Raw genomic sequence first — 24021 nt, forward strand, 5'->3', positions numbered from 1 at the left:
TAAACATGTAACATCTCCTTCCTTACACCGATTAGCCTCATCCATAGAATGGGCTCGTAAAGTAGCCGCCAGAGAAGTGTGGGTGTTTTCCTTGGGAATTTTACAGTGAAACGCGCTGGGGATTCCCATATCGGGCATTCTAGGGACGTTTCCTCATGGGCTGTTCTCGCGTTTATAACAGCCAAAACACAACACAGGATTAATCTGAATGCAAAAAGATAATAGTTTTGTTTTTGTTTGTTCTATTTGATGTACTCAGTAGACAAGTTATGCCCAGATCATGTTGCGGAAGTGGTCTCCGTCTCGTTAAAGCTCAGATAAATATCACGCTGTACTTCATATATTAAAATACTTTGTGTTTCGGAAAATGCGATACAGCATGCTTTTACATTCTATAATCAAATTAATCCTGCAAATCTGTCAGCACGCATTATTGACGGCCGCCCATCTTTGGCGTCTTGCCATCTCGTTTAGCAAATTTAATGCATTCAAATTTTCACGTTGGACACGACAGCAGGTCTCATATGTGGGCACAACAGAGTGGGTGCTGGTAGGCAGATGCGCTAACATAAGGAAACTGCACAGGGGCATTTAGACATAACATAAACTTGACTGGGGACATGATCTTACTCTAACAGAGGAACACAGAATTAAGCATGAATCACTAACACCAACACGCACAATGCATCATGGGGCAAGCTATTTACACACAGCTTTTACCAGTAGGCGTTCACTTTTTAATCGGCGTGTGGCATCAGGAAGTAAATGCCACTAGAACGAGGAGGGACATGCTAATGGCACCCAGCAACAAGACCTTCAGTACCTGCCACTGACGGGGAGAGACATGCCGGCAAGCAGCAGCAGCATCGACATTTGAAAACAGCCAACTACAAACGAATGCAACGGCAAACGCAAATGACTTCAGAGAGTATGTAGGCTAATAAATGTATTACATGCAGGAGTCCTACATTGTGTTGAATCTTATCGTTTCAGTATGTAGGCTGTAACGTTACAGGTTCAACATTTTCATACGAACAGAAATACCATACAAAATATATCAGGTCAGATGGGCGCAATATAACAATATTACAGCTTTTGCATTACTTACATTTTGTATGGTATCTATGCATTGGGCATACGGGAAAAGTGAACTATTTGACCCAAAATGCCTCTCCTAGTCTTATGCGCAAAATGCAGCTTGTTTATGAATTTCTATTATATTGCTGCTGTGTTGCTGCAGGACTGAAGGAGAAAGTGTTGGCTGACATTTAGTGTATGTGTCAACCGTCAGCCACATAACAATAACCTGGGCTTACTACCTCATCTCTTCATTGCATTGCCCATCTGAATGTGTAGACAGCAAGTCCACAAAACCCTGGCACACACAGGGGCGTACTTTGTCTGAAACAGTCAACCAGCTGTGTGGACCAGCTGTTTCTTGATGAGTAACTTTCAGGTGCCACTTGATTTGTAAAAACCCTGTACCAATCACATAAAGACATGAATATAAAAGCACTGAAACAAATGTATTTATTTATTACCATTAGTTAAACCAAATTAAATAATTTAATTGAAAATACATTTGTATAGATTCAGTTTATTTTGAACAATTACAGTAACTTCACACACACACACTCTATGGAGAACTGAGAAGAACAGGGTCTTTATTAATAGAAATAAATAAAGCACTCAAATACAGCAATTCATTTGGGCATGGCAACATTCTGTGGAGAACAGGGGTCACCATCATACCAGTTGGCTTGAAAAAATAACTTTTCTGCATTTTGGGGGAACTTCACAATAGGACAGCAAGCCCCGCCTGAATGTGAACATTTCATAAAGGCCTGATTGTATATAAGATTATTGCTCTGTACATGAGCTGGATCTATTGGATTACTCAATCTCAGCAATACAACAAAATCTGTATTCATGGAATCTGCCTCACTCTCCATCTCAATATCCTCCCTTGTTGGCATCCTCTCTTGACTTTCTGAGTCGTCTCTCCTTTGCCTGTTTTCCAAGTCTGTTCTGTTCTCATCTGGATCTGGCTCTGGCTCTTTGTCTGCAGTTGATGTACTTGTCTTATCATCTGTCCAATTATATATTATTGTTATTAGCATTATCATTACTATTATACGGACCACTAGAAGCAGTGGTATGTTATTTTTGTTCTGCTCAGGCAAGATCTTTTAAAGGATCTCTAAAAAAGCCTATCCTTTTTTTAAGATTAACATTATCTAGCATATGGCTCTTTATCCCTGTACTTTCTAGCATGGTCCTTTCATCTCATATTTGGTGATCAGCACTTACACCTGATGATGATTGTTTGTTATTCTTTTCTACAACTTAAAAGTCACCTTTTCTTACTACGTCAAAGCAGTTGCGCATCGATTAAGTCACACAAGACAACCGTGACCGTCTTTCGGGGCAAAAATGCAGGCTCTCAGGTGCCGGTAGTGTGCAGCACCGCAGCTACAGTAAACAGAGTAGGGGGCTTTTCCCCAGTTATCGCCAACTGACCCCGAATCTGCCAGTATGACGTGGTTTCTTTTGAGCTTTGTCTGACCATTCACAAATGTGATGTGCCCTTCCTCAGAAACATTACTGATATTAGGGCATTTACCTTCTGCATGACTAGAACTAGTGTTAGTTAAGGTCAAAAACTTCATGGACTGTCAGGACTGGCACCCAGGTGAGGGGCATCAGGATGCACAACAAAGCCACAGGGTAAAACATTTACACTCAAATGTTTGGAGTACTGCTCCTGCACTTGAGGCTCCCGCTCATCATAGCACCACTCTGCGGCAGCCCTTTAAGAACTTTCCTTTTGAGTGTCTGACCAGATGACTGCTCTTGCATGGCATACTTCATAAAATCTACTAGTGGTCAATTTGACCCCAGCAATTTAAACCTCCAAAACATTATTATAATAATTAATATTTTTTACCCAAGTTTATGTGTCAGTAACTTTAGGTTTGTTTGTTGACTACCTAAATAGCCCTTTAAATAAAACAATACCCCCACCCACCCCCACCCCCTTCATCCAGAATACATGTTACACGACTATGGAGAAATATGCAGATCACCATCAAATCTCACTGATTGACCTAAAATTGGAAAGAGATATCCTTATGGTGTTTTATGGCTTCATATTATTTCTAAGTACATAATATTATTGTTGTTATCTATAACATTTGGAAAAAAAAAAATTCTGTTATCAGGAATAGTAACAATGTGATTAAAAAAGTGGATATTTCGTATATATTTTTTATACAATTAAAACAGCCTGGGGTCAAATCGACCCCAAACACCTATGCATACAGCAGGACATTGAAGACATTTCATCATGTTCATTTTGTATTTACCCAGTTGTCCGCATTAAAGTAAGAAAAGTCATTAAATATGACGCAAAAATGAATTATGTCAATCATTTATTTAAAGACGTTAAACATTGAATGGGGTCAAATTGACCCCAAACATAATAGTAGGGTTAAGGCCCTGACACAATAAGCAGACTGTTGGGCCATGAGTGAGCGTCTGCAATTCTACTCTTTGTTTGTCCAGCACCGTCAGCACGAGTTGGACCCCTCAGTAAATCAGCGCCTTTTTGGCTGATTGAGCATTTTTTAAGATTTCCCCAAATAAGATCTTTAGCTCTTAACACAATTTCGGGAAAGCCCCTTGAGCCTGTAACTGTAGTATCACCTGTCACTGGCCTATCCATGATCACACCCATTTAGTTTCTTCTTATTTTTCAACCCCGACCAAGGGTTGGCATTCCATCTACAGCACAGAACAGTGTGTCCTAGTGGTAAACCTCCCCAGCAAACAAAAAACAAATGGTGAAAAAAAGGGTAATGGGTAAGGATGAGAGCAGTATGAAGGTCAAACTGCTGTTCCTCCCTCTCCATTCCTGGAACCGTATGGTGGAGAAGCGTGGAGAGTGCATCCTACCCCTCCCCCGTCCATCCTCCCCCTCCTCCTCTGCCTCTTTCAGCAAGATGTACTACCACTTTGCCAGGCCAAGCTCCGTCAATAGAAGCCTCCAACGTAAACAATTTCAGTTGTCCCAGTTGAAAAAGAAGTTCATAGCCAAACACCACGTCATCCCATGTCACTTTCCTGCTCAACTCTGCATGACAGATTCCTGATCACAGGAAAAGGGTCTGACGTGACTATATACTCTTTTCTCTTAGGTGCATCTGTCAAGCGCTCACCAGGTTGACTACAACTACGCTGACGCATTAACTCTTTTCAGCATGATGCTCCAGAGTGGTGGAGTATAACCAGAAACAGGGGGAGAGTACTGTCTTTGACCTATGTAGAATGGTCTGCCACATGATGACACTCCCATAAGTTAAATATTAGAAGAAGACGACCAACACAGGCAAGTAAATAGATGGAGATGTTAAACATCCAAATTGTATGCTTTCATTATCACTTACATTGCTGCAATGTAAGAAGTGAGAGACAAGGAATTCATTGACAGCTTTCATCATCTCAGTTTACAGTCAAAGTAATATAGACATCCTCTTACGCACTGCATTATGGGGCAAAACACATCACACATACACCATGATGATGACGTGCACAACATTATGGGCGAAACACATCACACACACACCATGAAGTGCACAACATTATGGGCGAAACACATCACACACACACACACACACACACACCCACACACACACACACACACACACACACACACACACACACACACACACACACCATGAAGCGCAGAACTGCCCTTTGCTACATTATTTAGAAAACAGTCTTCAGCTGTGAAAACAAAATACCTCAGTGTCTGATTTACAACATGTATAGAACACTCACTTTCTCTACACAGCAACCATCTCCTCAAGGAGATGAAGATCTACTGACTTCCTCTGATAGGGAATCACTTGAGTGAAATGTTTACAAGCAGGCCAATATATTTGCTTCATGATGACAATCTATGATTTGAAAAGGGTATTTAGAACACTAATATAGGACATGGACATCCCTCCAAAAACATACAACAAACGCTAAATGAGACAGTTGCGAACTATAACCTACTAACCCGTGTGTACTCACTGTGTTCTGATGTCACCTCCTACTACAAGCTTCCTGTCACTCTCTCTCTTCTTACTGCTTATCTGTTGGATTGTAAAAAGGCGAATTGTTCAGAAAATATATTATATCTTTAAATCCTCTTGCTTTAAATGTAAAAATCTACACCCAGATTCACAGTCTCATCAATATCCATGAAGTAATTAACCATAATACCTTGCCATACATCGGGCTGTAAAGAGTTATCGACGTAAAAACCTAGAAACATGCGCATCTTCCCTTGACGCAAATTAAGCACTGTGCATGCTCCTTGAACACGAGTAGGCTATTTGCACGAATGTGAAGACAATATCTAAGATTGACTATTTTTAGGTCGTTAATTCTAACCGGGGTCTTATTCAGGGAGTAAGTCGCCTTGTGGACACAGCTGTTATGCTATCAGTCCTACCGGTATCAAAGCTGAACGCACTGACGCGAGCTCCCTAACTGTAGTATTACTCAGTGATTCTCAGGGCTAATCTCCCAGATTGTCCAAGAGGTGCTGCAGTCGATGCTGCAATTTTAGGCACTACTCCATCAGGCTGTGTGCTGCGACAGCAGATCCGATGAGAGAGAGATGCTTGCATTCGTTCTGGTTTCTGGGTCTATTTGGATTATACTAGGTGAGTCCGGCATTATTTCCTTAGAAACCTGGGCAATGCGCTGCACGCCCGAGTCCATTTGTGGGAGCCTATAACACATCGTTGTGTAGAGTAGTAAAGGCCATACGTTACAACCCTTAAGCTTCTCGATTATTCTCAAATGATAAGAATTCCTTTATTTGGCTTTTGTACGGTTACAGATGAATAACCTTGACAATGTGACATTGGTGAGTAGGCTATTAATTTCCACTGCCATAGGTATGCATGTGTATGCACCGCGGCTTTAAAAGGTTAGAATCGCCCTTTCAACAATATGTGGTTGTTCCTAAATTCATCATTCACTTTCATTTATTACTTTGAGAGTATTTGTAACCACAAGTGCCATTATGCTACGAGAAAAGGCTACGGTATGTATGTAACTTATTAGACAAGACCCGGGCCTGGAATTATGGAGGCTCATCTTTAACTAGGTGCCATGCCTTGAAATGAACCTGATTTCATCGGAACAAGTGAAGCACGTTGGGTTCAATTCAGCGAAGTCAGTTGATTGGGAAGGTTGTGGTTACTACGGTATTTAATTCATTCGATTTCTTGTTTTACCGGTTTTGTGGGCATCCACTGTACTGAAGTAAGGTTAGCCTATGCACTAAGCCTCTTATAGCCTGCGTCGTCACATACGTTACGAATGTACCGTGTCATAAGTGCTTTTTGGGTTATAGCACGAACGAGGTAGCGACTTTACTGGTAACAGATGGGAATTGTAACCATATAAACAACATTATGCTTTTATGGGTTTCACCATGCTCATGCCGGCATATGCAAGGACATGGTTGAAGCTAATCTATCTCCGACATTGTTTCTGTGACGTGTCACTGAACGCAAAAGAGTTCTATCCCTGATTGGCGGAGCTGTCCATTGGAGAGGGGTCCTGAAATACTGCGGCCGGTGCCGTTGAATCCAGGGGAAATATTCCTCTAAAACGCAGAACTTTATTTTACAGCATCATAGGGAATTAGGTTTGGTGCTATTTCTTCATATAATTCGCTTGTCGTTGCTAGAAAGGACGTGCTATAATCAAGTAGCATTTTTGCTATCTGATAACGAACCCCGAAGTAGCCTACGGCCTGATTGAATGGCCGCCTCAGCATTTCCAGCTGACATTGTAGCCTAGCTTACTCTGGCATGTGTCACACTCGTTCATCTATTATGTAGCATTTGGGCCTTATCAAGGGACAAAGAGGCAAACCTGTTCTCTTTTTTCCACTGTCAATAATTAAGACCCGATGCTGACGCAAGGTGAGGACAGCTTCATCCTAATTTTATTCCGATTTAGACATTGGCTTTGCCCTGTGGAATGAGACAGCAGAATAAGGTTGAGCAAAAGGGTCAAGGGTTTTTAAATTAAGCTTTCCGGCTGTGATAACTAACACAAGTTTTTACATTTCAAAGCATTAAATACTCCTCAGAGGATACAATTTGCAAAAGGATCACCATAGCAAGTATACATATTAACCACAAATCAATATATTCGGATTGCACAGTTCGAAATATGATGGAGTCCCTTGACATTGCATCTTTTTCAATTAAATCCAATACTGAATCCTCTAATGGTGCATGTTTTTATGTTCCTGACCCGTTTCTGAAGTAATGGAAGCATAAGCAGGTACTCATTAATAGTGCCAAATTGGGGAGTGCAAAATCTTTTCTAGTCCAATCTTCTAAATTACCACTGCATTCATGTATACTTGTCTGTCTGCTCTTGCATGCAGATCTCTGTGTGTGTGTATGCATGTGTATGTGTGTGTGTGTGTGTGTGTGTGTGTGTGTGTGTGTGTGTGTGTGTGTGTGTGTGTGTGTGTGTGTGTGCGTGTTTGTGTGAGTGCATGTGTATGTCTGTTCATCTCTGACACATATACCCTTGTGGCGAGTATAGGTGTGAGTAAACGTGTGTACGTAAGCTGAGAAACTGTGTACAGTATCATACATCCAAGGAAAGGAAGCACCATGGTTTAAGAAGGGGGAGGGGGGATGGAGCATGGCTGGAGCATCTGCTGAGGGTGGTGTGATACGGTGGCCTGCTGAGCACACACTGAGCTTGCGCGTTTCCTTTCCTCAGCTCTCTGCATGTAAGCTCACCGAGGTGAGAGGTAATCGCAGGTTTGCTGAGGGCAATTTAAGATTTGCCGGCCCCAGACACACGCGGCACACTGACACTGACTCTCTCCCACGTTTGTAAGTGTTACAACTGCTTTGCTTTTGGATGGCTTTTTAAACCAAACCGCTAGTTAGCAGCTTTAGCAGATTTTGCCCATTAATAGCACTCAGATTTTTTTAAGCCAAAATGAACACTTGCATTAATATCTGCTGCTTTTGGCCTTAGAAACTGGAGTCTGCGGGGAAAGATGGACAACACAGTTGGTCTTTACAGGATGCTTTTATGAGAAAGGAGAGCAGCAGGAGAGCGAGAGCGGATGACTTTAAATATCAAGGGCAGTGTGCGGGTGTTACTCTCGTTCATTTGTCTCTGTGCTAATAGTCCATAATCCCTGGGCCAAGGAGTCTAATTGCTGGTGACGCTTTGCAGATGGGGAGAGGGGGTTGGACAGAGGCACAAGTGCCTGAGAGGTGGCTTTTCCTTGACATTCTAAGCCAAAGGTAACCTAGCCCTCTCCTTCACAAGCGTAGGGGGCTTGAAGCATCCGAGGCAGGCTTCACTCTGGTATGAACAAACTCTGCACATGCTGTGACTGTGACAAAGAATTGGATCAAAACTTCATTGACTCTGCCCTGCAGTACTATCTGCTAGGGGTGTGAATTGCCACAGAGGTGACCATACGATAGTATCACGATATTTGGGCCACGATACAATGTAATTGCGATTCCGAACATTTTACAATACAGCAAGTATTACGATTTGATTCTGCGATACTTTGCAATTTATTTCTTCCATATATTACGTTTCATATACTGGAAGTATCTGCAGCCATCTTGGCACTGTAAATTAGTTCTTGTCTCTGACTTCCTTTCCCATTTCCGCTGTGATGCAAAAGAAGAACAATGTCTTGTGCCATTTTGTAGACTTCAGAAGTGAGTAGACATATGTATCAAAATAAATTTAAAATCATAATGATGAATACATAATTATTGCGAGACTTGAGGCCGCTAAATCTATATAATATCCTGCTGAAAAAGATTGCGATACTACTCTGTATCCATTTTTCCTCACACCTCTACTATCTGCCACGATCAGACTTTTTGGGCAGACAGTTTCATACTGCATACCAATAAGGGAAGTCAGACTCTAAATTCCTGTGTTTGGTTTTTGGAATGAGAATACATTTAAGACAGCATAACCACTGAAAACTGCGGTTATCGTGACTATGAGTTCACATTTTGTTTGAATGTATTGATGTGTCATCACACTATGTGTAATGTAATTATATTTTGTACACGTAGGGATTTATGTATTTGTTCTCTTTAATCTTAGAGGAATAGAAACATTTATATGTGTTTTAATTCACATTCATATGCATGCGAAGGCAATCATGTACTTGATATTGAGTCGATTGTGGACATTCACAGAGCATGATTTTAATAATCAAAATTCACCAACGTACCTTTTCTGTGAAAGAGTCTGTTACCAAAAGTGAGTTCATGCGCGTGTCATTTGCAGTGGTTGGTTGCTGTGGCAACACTACTTAAACCAGTGCTTCAAAACTATTTGAGATATTTTATGAAGTTCAAAACAATCAATCATTCATGAGCTGTCAAAGCAAGAAAAGTTTTCATTCTTGCATTAATTCTGAAATTGAAAAAAATGCCTTTGATAATGTCAAAATAAAAAAGAATTCCTCCTTGTTAGGTGTGAATATTGAATTTTGAGGCTTAATGTCACTGATTGTATTGCATTTAGGGCTTACAGTACTTGCCATTCACACCACTGTAATAGTTTCACTTCAGTTCACAAGATCTGTGTTTTTTCTCTCTAATTATTTTTATAAGGTGTTGTCAGCAAATGTGGTGCTCAAGATATTACCATGCGTGTGTGTGTGTGTGTGTGTGTGTGTGTGTGCGTGTGTGTGTGATTGTGTGTGTGATTGTGTGTAATTGTGTAAATACAACCTTTTTCTCTCTGCCTGAACAGTACATTGTTATCCCCCCCTCACCTTTTGGTCTTCAACAGAGGAATTGTAGTAGTTTATTCGTCTGCTTTTGCTTAACCTTTTTATGAATGAGCCGATGACTCAATTCAACTTCATTTTGTCTATTGATGTGAGAGAAGAGCTTTGTTCATTGTCCACGTTTCTGGGAGATTTTGCGCTCTGGCGACTGTGTCTCCCTCTGCCTCACAGAAATGTAGAAAGAAGGGAGAAGATGAACAGAGTGACGGCCCAAGAGCAATGTTAGAAGAGACGTGATAAACTTCAGCTTGCAGGCACATGTTTAATGGTTTGGTAGGTGGAGCTTCAGATGTGGTCTTCCTTAAAATTGTGAGGTATGGAAATTGCTGACACATGGGGCCTTCTGATTGGCCAGTTATACTTCTTCTCCACATTAAAACAGCAATAACAATAGAAAATGCATTGCACTTACTATTATTTGAATTTGGAAGTATTTGAATAACTGTAATATGCTGTAATATGATTTGTAACATAAAGTATATACATTTTACTGCTATGCAGTGCCTAAATTACAGCAATGAACACAGAGATTGTACAGTTTCATTGGTGACTCACAAACCAAAGCTTTTACACTTTGTAAAGTAAAAAATAAGGACTAAAACAAATAAATAATAAAGACTAGTTCTCTGGGCATAAAATGTTAAATAATGTGAAATGTTTTACATTTGAAATTAATATTTGTTCTCAGTATGAATACTGATAGCTTTTGTTGAATGCTTAAACTTCAAGCAAACAGCAGAAAACAATAAAATCACAAAATAGCTGTCTGCCCAGAGCCTCTGAGCAGAGGGGCTCAACGATGTGCCAGTTTAGGGGGGTCGTTGCGGTAAGCACAACTCCCACACCTTGGTTATTTCCCACGGTGAATCTCTTTGATTTCAGGAAACATGTCATCCTGTTTCTGTCAGCAGTGCAATGCATGAATGTGTGACTAATTTATCAAGGGAAGTGAGAGGCCAACCTTGCTGAAGTACATGGTCCTCCCAGATAACTGAAACTTGTGTGTGTGTGTGTGTGTGTGTGTGTGTGTGTGTGTGTGTGTGTGTGTGTGTGTATGTGTGTGTGGACATGCTTGTGCATTTGTTTGTGTGTGTCTCTGTGGGTTTGAAGGAGAGTCTTAATTAAAGATGGCCCACTACAATTTCTTTGTTACCTTTTCCAATGTATGTGTGTTTGAATGTGTGGAATACCTTTTTATTCTCTCTCTCTCTCTCTCTCTCTCTCTCTCTCTCTCTCTCTCTCTCTCTCTCTCTCTGTCTCACACATAGAGCTCAGTTCCACTCTGATGGAAAGGATGCAGGCCCAGGAGCTGTTGAGCAGTCTGCGACTGCCAGAGTTAGACGACCTCAGCCAATTCTTCCGATCACTTCCTACCCACACACTGGTGGGCCTCGGGGCACTGACGGCTGTGTTGGCTTATTGGTTGGCCACCCGCCCACGCGCCATCACGCCGCCATGTGATCTTCGCCATCAATCAGAGCAGGTGAGGCGTAGACACATTCAGTCACAAGTATGAAAACTGTAAAAAACAAGAATGGGAGCATTCAGAGAATGCAAACCTCCGCCTTGTGACCTTGACCTTTGACCTTGGCATTTGAAAATCTAATCAATTATTGTCATTATATTACCCAATCTCCCCACAAAGTTTGATGGAAATCGGTCCATGCGTTTCTGCGTAATCCTGCTGACAAACAAACAAACAAACAGACAAACAAACAAACAAACATACAGGGGTGAAAACATAACCTCCTTGGCGGAGGTAATAAACGGATGAGAAATCAGATGAACCCTGGCCATGTAACAACAGATAAAATGTGGAGCATATTTACAGTATAGTGAACTATGAACTAATAATTACGAGAAGGTAAATGGGACAGGGGAAGTACATGCAGAGTGGTATGTACGTACATTTTCTCAAATAAATTTTGGACAAACTAATGGTTGCATATCAAATGTTTGTCATACATGTAGAAGAGTCGTCTCCAAACTGCCATCAGGCATTTATATCGCAGTTAGAGTGAGAGTGTTGGTATTGTAAATCACTTAATACCCATATTAATGTCAACACTGATTATACAAATGAATGCACATATGGAGCACTAAGGCAAACAGGAGCTGCCACTCCTTTTAAAGCGTAGGCAAAGCACAGCGCAGGCAGTGATGTGGAGATCACCACAGTCCCTACTGTCCCAAACACAGTAGACTGAAGAAGGCAGCTGCCTCAAGTGCACTCAAAACATGTTATTCTATTAATAGCAAAACTGTGGACCGACTTACATCTCAGGACATAGGGACACATGGCTGTCTGACAATCAAATGAGCAGAGACACATTTTTCCTCTTGCTGTGCTCCAAAGCGATGGCCCTCTCTGACTCTGGATAGTTAACAGGAAGGTATAAAACAGCACATGATAGTTGGGGCTAGTTCATTCCCTTGTGTCACCTTGCTGCCTATCTATCAAGTTCCAGGTCCATACTAGTTAGCTGCAATCTGGAGCACTCTCATTCTGATGAAACGCCTGGCACACACATTATTTCCTCTGCAGTGTTTGTCGCAGAGGGAAAAGTGATTATGAACTGTTCTACTGTTAGCCTCCGTGATTTTTGTCACCCTTCTTTGAGAACTGCTCTTGCTACTATGTAACTGGATATGAAGTTTCCTCATACACAGACACACATACGCACACAAATGTCTCTTTCTCTCTGCCTCCGGCTTTCTCAAACATACACAAACGGAACACAAATGTGTTATTCAACACAGAAATGTTAATAAGTGTAGATGTGCTATTATAACTAATCCTGTGAGCTTCCCGATTCTGATTTAGTTGGAGGGCGGGACACATAGATCCATGCTAGGAGAAAGTCCAAAACTGCTGACACACTACCACGAAGACGCCAAGACCATGTATGAAGTGTTCAGGAGAGGTCTCCACATAGCTGGTGAGTGTTTACTCTGTCAGGAACCCGTGCTAAAGAAACCCAGGCTTCCTTTTTTGGTTTTCACTAAGCATGTGCTAAGTTAGGATAAGGGTCTCCTCTGGAGTCCTCTGGTGTTTCTCTCTGGTCACAAGGTTGTGTATTTATTCAGCTGATTCTTTGCAATAACAACACGGTGTGTTGAAAACATGTATTGACGTTATTTATTTATTTAGGTGATGGACCCTGTTTAGGCTCACGTTTACCCAACCAGCCCTATAAGTGGCTGTCCTATAAAGAGGTAAGCATGGACACTGTCACAACATTTGCCTTACATGCTTTGAAATGGTGTTGTAAATACTTGTATACAGTCTGTTTTGGAAGTAAAGTGAGTGAGGGTTGGAGAAAAGGTGAAAAGCAAAAGAAAGACGGAACAGTAAGGGCTCAGATACACATACGGGTTTTTGTAAAAACGCAACGCTAGGAAATACATTGATTCCTATGGTACGGCGCGCTTTCACACAAAGCGCCCCGTACCATAGGGATCAATGCATTTCCTAGCGTCGCGTTTTTACAAAAACGCGTATGTGTATCTGAGCCCTAAGAAGTCAGTAAGAAATAATTATTGATGGCAAGTGTAGGCAGCTCTGTATCAGTATTATCATTAAAAAACTTCAGCCCAAGACAGCCATAACAAAAACATTTAACGGTTGAAAAACGTTTCAGTTTGAATGAGTGATACTCCTGCAGTGTGAGTCAGGCTGAAGACTGGGTGCTGCGTTGACACATTTCAGTCTGGTGGTACTGAGGAAGCGTGTGGAGGTTTCCCTCAGTGCATACTTCCCGTTTCACTGTCTCACTCTCAAACATTATAGCTAAAGAATGCTGATCTAAAGGCTTTCACTCTCATATCTAGGAGGAATTTCTTAGCCCATTAGTTCCTCTTTTGTAATAAGTGTGATTGCTGCGTGGCTCTTCCTTAAAGGAGCCCAAAGCAACATTAGGGCATCAAAACTGTAAATATTATGGACAAGACAATCTTTATGATATTGACATTTACTTCACCATATTAGCACATTTGCATCATTATTTGATACTATGGGCGTTAAAAAGAGCGTTTAAACTAGCCGCAAGAGTGTAGCCCTTTATTTATCGGTGCCACCAGTAAATCGGCACAGGATGAAAAAATGGCCTCTCCCCACTGGCGGCGCTGGCAGCTCGGTTTTCTCACAGTTCTCACCACACAACGACGTCTCATCTTTGCTCCTTGAATGTCGATATGTAATGGTATGGTGTTATTGAAACTTACTTCTTGTAAAAAAGACTAGAAATTGAACGTTTATTATTCGAGTCTCAAGCCTCTAATGGTTGCCTCGGGCGCCTTTAAGGTTTATTATTTACTCTTATTCCAAACTAAAGCTTTTGAGATATTGACACCACTCCATCCTGATAGTGAAGTGTTAGTGAAGTTAGTTAGTGATAGTTAAGCGTCTTTGAGAACGAGTCTCAAGCCTCTAATGGTTGCCTCGGGCGCCTTTAAGGTTTATTATTTACTCTTATTCCAAACTAAAGCTTTTGAGATATTGACACCACTCCATCCTGATAGTGAAGTGTTAGTGAAGTTAGTTGGTGATAGTTAAGCGTCTTTGAGAACTATGAAAAGCGCTATTTAAATGTGATGTATCATTATTATTATTATTAGTGTGTATAATTTGCTGGGCGAGGGTCTGCTACTGTTGAGCAATAGAACTTGCCATTTTCTTGGGGAAGTCCATCTCTAGTTGTGTTAGCCAGTTTTAGTTGAGCTCTTTAACAGTTGCCACAAGCAGTACGCTTCTACTAAAGACAAATGTCTTATCGTATTTAACTGTGTGTGAAAAGAAATCCTATTGAGTATAGTGAGTTAGGATACATGGATAAATCATAGTATTGTGGGACTAAGTGTGATAATGCGTGTACATGTGGACCTCTTACAAGGTTTTTTCTCACATGGTCAGTGTTTGTGTTTGCTGTGTGCAGGTAATAGCCAGAGCAGAGTATCTGGGCTCTGGGCTGCTGGAGCAGGGCTGCAAGCCTGGCTCAGAACAGTTCATTGGCGTGTTTGCTCAAAACAGGCCAGAGGTAAGACCAAAAACACAAGATTAGGCAGAGGTCTGTGGGAGATGCCACATGGAGCCATCAACTCCTACATGTTCACGAAAGTGATCAAATGCCTGCGTTCTCTCTCTGTCTCTCTTTGCCAGTGGATCATCTCTGAGCTGGCCTGCTATACTTACTCCATGGTAGTGGTGCCTCTGTATGATACCCTGGGCCCAGATGCCATTCGGTACATCATCAACAAAGGTATGGGTTCACATGCTCACAGTGGTTTCTGTTTTCATGCTGTGAATTCCATGGGCTTTATCCAGCTTTTGTGCGAGGTCTTATGAATGAATCTTGCCTGGGCTTGCTTGTTTTTTTTTTATACACAGCGGAGATCTCCACAGTGATCTGTGACAAGCCTGAAAAGGCAAAGGTGCTTTTGGGTAATGTGGAGAGCCAGGAAACGCCAGGCCTGAAGAGGATACTGCTCATGGACCCGTTCGAGGCCCAGCTGGTGGTGAAGGGGGACAAATGTGGTGTGCAGGTCCAGGCCCTAACAGATATAGAGGTAAATAAAACCTCCAAGCTTCTATTACCCTCGTTGACTCAAGGAACTTATATGATCCTGGTCATTGACTCAAGGAACTTATATGATTCTGATCATTGACTCAAGGAACTTATATGACTCTGGTCATATGATCCTGAAGGAACTTATTATAAGATACTTTCTTATCACTTTCGTCTTTAGTATCTTAGTTTGTTTTAGAATTTGTTAAACAGAAGTTTAACATTTGTATCGCTATTGTAGGCTCTGGGCAGAGAGCATCACAGAAAACCAATGGTAAGTGCCTTTATCTTCTAACTGAAATACAGCCATGTATTAGATATACTAGTGCATTAAACATCACCTTTTAAATGAACACAAACACACATTGTTCTGAATAACTAGCCCCAAGCACATAAATAAGTAAAAAGGCAATATTTCAGCCCCCTCAAACAAAGAGCAGAAATCCAGGAACATACATCATACATCTGGGGACAACACAAAAAATGGAACGTTTTAGTCACTATTCACTTTCAGTGCATGTCGAAAAATAGCCCGAAGAAGGTGCTGTGGTTTGGTGTGCTATCCCACCTCAGTGCGCCACAGAAGGGGGTGTCTGAAATGCTTTAGAAAGGTGAATGGTTTTTAGGTGATTTCCTCTTGAAATGAAGCAACAAGGAAGAACTTCCCTTTATGATCATAACAACAGATAACATAGAAGCAAGCTTTTATGAGTTTGCTTAGCCTAAAAGCTGAGTCTATAACGCAACAGCCATAAACATAACCTCTGTTGGACCTCCTCCAATGGGTACAGAACATTTAACCCAACTCACAAAAGGCCAAACACGTGATGCAATACACAACCAGGCACCATACACAACAGATCACATTGAAATTTAGATAAATGACTCATTACCCATTCTGCTTTGATAGGTGATATGGCCTTATATTTCTGTATTATCTATGTTATATTTCTAATGCCATGACATTTTCTCCACCAACAGCCACCAGTGCCAGACGACCTGTCCATTGTCTGCTTCACCAGTGGAACGACAGGTCAGTCCCTTAGGCCAGGCTCACAAGGTCACCTGCATCCCAGGTCTGTGTTAGTTGTACTTGAATTAAGCATAGGACAAAGGAGGAACTTCCTTTTATGGCTATGTAGTTCAGCTCATTAAGAGGAGAGGAAACCCCCTGCTGGGCTAGAGTTGAATGTGTAAGTGTGTGTATTTTGTGTATGTGCATGCATGTGTGTGTAAGTGTGTGTGTGTGTGTGTGTGTGTGTGTGTGTGTGTGTGTGTGTGTGTGTGTTTGTTTGTGCTTGGGTTGGGAGGTCAGGAGGGTGAAGATCCAAAGATTTGACAGAGAGAGTATTGTTACAGTTTTTTACAACTGCTTACACATGTTTTTTTATAACTGCTTACACATGTTTCTAGGAAATCTTGTTAATCAAAACTCTTCACACAATTCACAAAACTGCACACACAAAATGCAAAACACCACAAATCTCCTGCAAAACGAAACCCATCCCTTTTCAAGATCTAACTTGTTTGACAAATGGCAAACACAACTCTTCATATGGTTAGACTCACTAACTACACACGTGTGATACATCTAAAACACTCATGTCTGTCTTTGGTCCAAGCCTTTTGCAGTTATAGTGCACTTCATAGAGCGATAGAACCAAACAGGTTACAATAGACCGATGAACATGAACATTACAACCAACGGCAAGTTTGTGTGTAAGCAGTTTAAAAAAATTAAAAAATAAATGTATTTCCACAGGAAATCCCAAAGGTGTCATGCTGACCCATGGCAATGTTGTAGCAGACTTCTCAGGCTTTCTCAAAGTTACTGATGTAAGTGGAATTAAGAAACACTGACAAAGACCCAACATAATTCAAAGTCTTTTACATTCTTAAGGTAAACCATGTATGGATATACTATCCTGTTTAGAACATTGTCTTTCCTCCATTTCATTGCAGAGAGTAATCTTCCCCAACCAGGATGACTGTCTTATCTCATTCCTGCCCCTTGCTCATATGTTTGAGAGGCTCATTGAGGTATCTTTATTTCTCATACATATTCAGTGAGTAGAAATGCAACAGATAGGAAATACATATGAGCTATGATCACTCCATGTCTGCTTTAGTGTTATCACCGTGTTTTTACTGAATATACTGTAACTATTACAGACAGACGCTACACTTCATTACAGTTCATAGTACAGTGACTCAAAAGTATATGCAAATGTCCTGTAAGTATCAAACGTGAACATGAACAGTGCATCACTGTTTATCTAGCTGTCATAACAATTGCCAATTGGTAAGAAACAGCATAGGCAACAGCCAGAGAAGGTGCGACCAAACTGGTAGATATATTTTTTAATTGAAATGTGCAGATGAGGTGAATATTTCTGTGCTTATGGAGCCATCTCTGCTTTTATCACCTGCCTGAGACTCACACACTGCTTCGTTCTGTCTCCACCTCTAGTCCGTAGTGTTCTGTCATGGAGGACGGGTCGGGTTTTTCCAGGGCGACATTCGTCTCCTGTCCGAGGACATGAAGATTTTGCAACCAACTGTCTTCCCAGTGGTGCCTCGCCTGCTCAACCGCATGTACGACAAGGTGAGAGATCTCCTGTGCATCTACCTCCATCAACCTGCTCCCACATACATAAGCACACACTCTCCTCCCTCAACCTGCTCCCACATACATAAGCACACACTCTCCTCCATCAACCTGCTCCCACATACATAAGCACACACTCTCCTCCATCAACCTGCTCCCACATACATAAGCACACACTCTCCTCCCTCAACCTGCTCCCACATACATAAGCACACACTCTCCTCCATCAACCTGCTCCCACATACATAAGCACACACTCTCCTCCCTCAACCTGCTCCCACATACATAAGCACACACTCTCCTCCATCAACCTGCTCCCACATACATAAGCACACACTCTCCTCCCTCAACCTGCTCCCACATACATAAACACACACTCTCCTCCATCAACCTGCTCCCACATACATAAACACACACTCTCCTCCATCAACCTGCTTCCACATAAGTAAACACACACTCTCCTCTGTCTACGTGCTCCCACATACGTAAACACACACTCTCCTCGCTCTACCTACTCCCACATACGTAAACACACACTATACCCACTCTACCTACTCCCACATACATAAACACACACTCTCCTCTGTCCATTACACTAATATTTATCTAAAACCAAGTAATGAACGTGATCTTTTCGTATCTAGTCATTTTTCATCCCAACGATTTGATACTGGCGTTAAGTGTTAACTAAACTACACTATGGTCGTGCATATTTATTCACACTCTTCCCCGGTGCATCAGATCTTCAGCCAGGCCAACACTCCTTTGAAACGCTGGCTACTGAACTTTGCAGCTAAGAGAAAAGGAAGAGAAGTGTGCAGTGGCATCATCCGTAACGACAGCTTGTGGGATAAGATATTCTTTCACAAGATCCAGGTAAAAGCTTATGGTCATTAAACTCCCTTAGTAAATATCTCTGTGTGTGTGTGTGTGTGTGTGTGTGTGTGTGTGTGTGTGTGTGTGTGTGTGTGTGTGTGTGTGTGTGTTTGTGTGAGTGTGTGTGTGTGCGTGTGTGCCTGCATGCGCCATCGTGTGTGAGTATGTGTGAGGCCTGTCTCACATGTCAACATTTTTCACAATATGCTGATTGTCAATTTTGTCAATGAAGACAAAAGTTGAGTTTAGAGATGTGCAGAAGCCAATAATCTGGTATGTCGTCCTGGCAGGCAAGCCTAGGCGGAAGATTACGAATGATTATAACAGGAGCAGCCCCTGTTTCCCCAACTGTGCTTGGGTTCCTCAGAGCAGCCCTGGGCTGCCAGGTGAGTTAACCACTTCCTTACAGAGAACATTCTCTTTGAATGGTATGGTAGGAATGAATATTCCAATATATACCTTTATATTGTCAATGCTTTTCATCCCTGAAGGAAGAGAGAAAGAGAGAGAGAGAGCGTGAGAGAGAGAGAGAGAGAGAGAGAGAGAGAGAGGGAGAGTTTGGGTGTAAATATGTGTCCTAGTGCACTTGTGTCTTCAGGTGTCTTGTGTTTACTTACACATTTTCAATGTTTGCGTAACATTTGTTTGGATGGGGCGTGTGCGTCTATCTCCAGGTGTACGAGGCATATGGTCAGACTGAATGCACTGCAGGCTGCACCTTCACCACGCCAGGAGACTGGACTTCAGGTGAACTCTCTCCCCCTCATATCAGACCACCCCCTGTGACCCACTTCAACCAAAACACCATTCTCTCACTTTAAGACAAAGTGCTGAACTGTAGGCTGCAAGGTCGGCCAAACAGGAAGCATTCTGCACTGAGACCAACCCACACGTTGCATAATCGTGCATGCACACACGTACACGCACACACATTTGACATACAAACGAGACGTACAGCACATACATTTTCCACAGTTAAACACAGATAATGAAACACGGCAAGTAATTATTAAACATGGTAATCAGTCAAGGGTTGCAGCGATCAAGATAATCACTCGAAACAACTGCTCTGCTAGGTTTAGATAACAAGGAAACACGGCAACAGTGAGAGTCAGTAGACAATAGCCAAAACCGAGACTGCAGGGCAAGAGCAAAAGTCGGCAGGGAAGTGCCCCACCTTGTTTTCGATCCTTCTCTTGAGTGTGAGAGTAATTCTGTCTATTTCCCTGAATAAATGTAGGCCACGTTGGTGCTCCTCTTCCCTGCAATTTCATCAAGCTGGTTGATGTACCAGAGAAAAACTACTATGCCTCCAGAGGGGAAGGAGAGGTTTGTGTGCCCCCTGAATCACTGAACCCAAGAACTGCACACACCCACCAAACATTTAATACATGTTGAGAACACTGTTTTAATTGGTCTATGTCAATAGTCAACCATAACAAACATTTGTCTTTGTGGCTCATAGGTGTGTGTGAAGGGTCCTAATGTGTTCAAGGGCTACCTTAAAGACCCGGTGCGAACAGCAGAGACTCTGGATGCAGACGAGTGGCTCCACACCGGTGACATTGGGAAGTGGTTGCCTGTAAGCAACTTGAGTTTTCATTCACGTCGCCGCCCAATGTGATTTATAAAGCTGGATACTAAGCATAAACAAGAGGATCATTTTTGATAACTACTTTGATCATGTTTTTCCATACATTGAAATTGATATAATTGTTGCTATCTGATACAGTGGGTTAGTTATCTTATTAAGTGTTTTTCTTTATCTTAACCCCTTTGCACACCTTAATCCTATGTTTGCAGAATGGCACACTGAAGATTATTGATAGAAAGAAGCACATTTTCAAGCTCGCCCAAGGGGAGTATATATCGCCAGAGAAGATTGAGAGTATCTACATTCGCAGTGACCCAGTGTCCCAGCTGTATGTGCACGGGGACAGCCTACAGGTGAGTCCTCTTTGCTCTGAGTTTTATCCACCACTTTGGCTTCTTTAGATAAATCTGCTTGCCAACATATTTCTGCCCGTATGTCGTATGGTTCATTTCAGCACAATGTTGTCAGTAAATGGAACTCATCAGATAGCTTTATTGTTGTTGTTATCCTTTTGTGGGCTATGCTAGTTTTGACCTACCTCCATTTGTCTTTGCAGGCCTGTCTGGTAGGAATTGTCGTGCCAGACCCAGAAGTGATGCCTTCTTGGGCTAACAAAAAGGGCTTTAAGGGGAGTTATGATGACCTCTGTAGCAATATGGTACGTGTGTGTGTGTGTGTGTGTTTTTTTTTTTTTACCTACTTAACAGTAAAGTCTAATGAGTGTGTGCTGTAATATTACATTGATTGTATTGCTCTTAAGCCTCATTTTCTCTTCTTAAAGGATGTAAAGAAGGCCATCATGGATGACATGGTGAAACTTGGCAAATCCAGTGGCCTACACTCTTTTGAGCAGGTGACAATATGAATATATATATTTGTAATACTTGTAAAAGTACAGTTTACCTCTATGTTCAGTGTCCACTTTCTATAAATTATTCAGTGGAGCAGTTTTTTTTACCCACGGCTATTTAAAGCGGCACGTACAGTAAGGTTAATCACAAACACTGAAATGATAATTGGGTCTCTGTCTCCCTCTTCAGGTTAAAGACATCTATGTTCATAATGACATGTTCTCAATCCAAAACGGCCTGCTCACACCCACACTGAAGGCAAAGCGACCAGAACTCAAGGAGTATTTCAAGGAAAAGATTGAACAACTCTACAGGAACATCTCTATGTAATGACCTCCACCAAATACAAGCCCTGGTTTATAGGACATATAGTATCATCGCTGTTCGTGAGCCATTTGCCCTTAACCCCCCCCCCCCCCCCCCCCCTCATCAAAACCACAAAAAAGATGCTATGCACCCACGATGGGTTGTGTGTGGAGAGACAGCTGTGGAAGAAAAACCAACCAACTCTCTATCTGTCCTCACCCTGGACATCAAAGTCCCTCAGAGGACTGGGGAGCCTCCCAACAAATCCTCCCCTCTTGTAAGTTAGCTTGTTGAACTGTCAGCTAGCGGTGAAAAAGGTATTCAATGGCCAGTGTGCCTTTTGGAAACAGCTGACTTACAACCAAAATCGGAGCCCCCCCTTCATGCAAACAGTGACAGCTGCAGCCTGGATCCACCTGCACCCTTCTTCTTCTTCACCTCTTTATATACCGTCAAACTCCAAACCTCAGCAATGCAGCCAGGAACTGGCTCTCTCGGTCCTCGCTAGGCTCAGAGGGATTGCCTGACAGTACGCAGCATGCCCGGCCTGGGGCCACTGCATGCCATGTTGCTGACACCGCTGGGGCTGTAGTCTTCGATGGAACCCCCTTGAAGATACTAATGCAATCAGACACAAAACGTGGTGAGATGGGTTTAGCAAGGCTGCCTTGTGATGTACAAGCCCTGAGATCTCAGAAGTTCAGCTTGCTTGGCAGAGCGAGTGCACCATGGACATTGGGTTTTGTTGGAGTAATGTAGACAAATGTTTCTGGCTGTGGAATGATTTCATTCCCAAACTATTCCAGCTGTGATGTACATATTGAGGACACATAGCAGTAAGATTATTTAAACCAATGACTGAATGGATTTTTGTGTGTAGTGAAATGACGTGTAACCCTATTTAACCTGCTGCTGACTGGGACCATCAGCACCATATCTTTGCGAGTAACGACTACAGCAATAGGATGAGTGGATGGAAATGAGACAGACAAATAAAAAAAAATATGTTATTGGATCTTTTTTCTTTGTTCAATCTTTTATATTTTTTTTTGTTAGCAAATCATGACCTGTTTTAGTCAGGGAATATGTTATGTAACCTTCCTTAAGAGAATAATAGCCTCGAGTTAGATAGTCCCTGCTTAGGACAAATTGACATAACATACCTGGGGCTCAAAGATACTGCTCTACAACTCTGATCATTAAATTAACTCTCTTGAAAGGGATACAACTTTTTGCCCCTGACCCACTGCTGAGAATAAACAGTAAACAGTTTTAACTCAAATGTACTCCCACCAATGCCATTAATAAAAAACATGCATTCATTGTAAACACGTTTAAAAGTAATTGAAGCATAACTATTCTCTACAAGTCTGCAATTTTCAGAAATGTCATTGTCATACCTATCCATGTACCCTACACTTTTTTGACCCATCAAGGTATGATTTGCTAAGGGACTGTAAAACAGCAAATCTTCATCAGATATGTGATGCACCATTATAACGATGCAAAGACTGTACACACTATAGGTGAGAGTACAAGCATGTTTATATAACACTTTTGGCAAAAATAATTTCATGACTCGAGCAAAGGGACATCCTTTTATTTGGTTAACTCTGCATGTATGATCAACAACACCTCAAACTGCTACAAATGTGTAGCATGAAACCCAGAGGGAGCCATAACGATGCATCAAATCATCTGATGAATGTAAACAGAAACAATAACAAGCATGATGTGGAAGGAACCAAACACCTATTTTGTATAATATGTGTAAAGATAACTTAGGAGATAATGTTGTAGAGCAAAGAACAACTTTTCTATAGTACAATCTGACCAAGTGGGTGAGAGTGGAATAAAGTTGTTTGTTTGATCTGAGCTTAAGTGAGTGTATTTTTTGTTGCTGATTAGCTTAGTTAAACTGAATATTTCCCCCCATTACAAAAGGTAAAAGCGGACAGAGTAGTTTATCCATGTTATGGAACATGGTTGGTGAAGGCAAGTTGGTTGTTGATTATGTCACAAATAAATCAGTAAAATTGGACCGAATAATAAGATCATAAGAACTGAGTTGACCTTGATTACAGTGAAGCAGAGTGAGATGACATTTCTGTTGTAACCCTGTGCTGTAAGCGCATGACTACAGCCACTCTCTACTGTCTAAACCTCTTCCTCTTTCATCATCCCAATCTACCACCTCACACATTATGTTCAGCCAAAAAGGTCATATTCATTGCAATAAAATGAATGCACATTTTTTAAGCAAGGTCCTCACTCTAAATATTGTTATTAGTTTTTTTCCAATCATTTTCAAACTTGTTTCAATACCATATACACTTTTTCAAAAC

The 24021-nt window shown here is 41.6% G+C and overlaps 1 protein-coding gene across 3 annotated transcripts in view; it reads left to right on the top strand.

Annotated features, from left to right (window-relative positions):
• acsl6 (acyl-CoA synthetase long chain family member 6) overlaps positions 1-21700 on the top strand; it is a gene marked incomplete at its 3' end in the record, with an annotated part of 45544 nt that extends 23844 nt beyond the window's left edge. For 2 of the 3 annotated variants that reach the window (XM_080831854.1, XM_080831852.1), the window contains exons 2-21: positions 11146-11360; positions 12702-12816; positions 13029-13093; positions 14812-14913; positions 15036-15135; positions 15264-15442; positions 15683-15715; positions 16423-16474; positions 17204-17277; positions 17404-17481; positions 17912-18046; positions 18791-18925; positions 19216-19311; positions 19600-19672; positions 20166-20254; positions 20391-20507; positions 20729-20872; positions 21076-21177; positions 21301-21372; positions 21560-21700. In XM_080831854.1, coding sequence (XP_080687980.1) covers positions 11163-11360; positions 12702-12816; positions 13029-13093; positions 14812-14913; positions 15036-15135; positions 15264-15442; positions 15683-15715; positions 16423-16474; positions 17204-17277; positions 17404-17481; positions 17912-18046; positions 18791-18925; positions 19216-19311; positions 19600-19672; positions 20166-20254; positions 20391-20507; positions 20729-20872; positions 21076-21177; positions 21301-21372; positions 21560-21700 — 2100 coding nt within the window. In that variant the 5' untranslated portion in view covers positions 11146-11162. Of the gene's footprint in view, positions 1-11145; positions 11388-12701; positions 12817-13028; positions 13094-14811; positions 14914-15035; positions 15136-15263; positions 15443-15682; positions 15716-16422; positions 16475-17203; positions 17278-17403; positions 17482-17911; positions 18047-18790; positions 18926-19215; positions 19312-19599; positions 19673-20165; positions 20255-20390; positions 20508-20728; positions 20873-21075; positions 21178-21300; positions 21373-21559 lie in introns of those variants that run through there. The other variant, XM_080831853.1, reaches the window with a different exon arrangement.
• Positions 21701-24021: the final 2321 nt, after the last annotated feature.

Source organism: Sprattus sprattus (genome assembly GCF_963457725.1).
Source record: "Sprattus sprattus genome assembly, chromosome: 1".
Taxonomy (NCBI): Eukaryota; Metazoa; Chordata; class Actinopteri; order Clupeiformes; family Clupeidae; genus Sprattus; species Sprattus sprattus.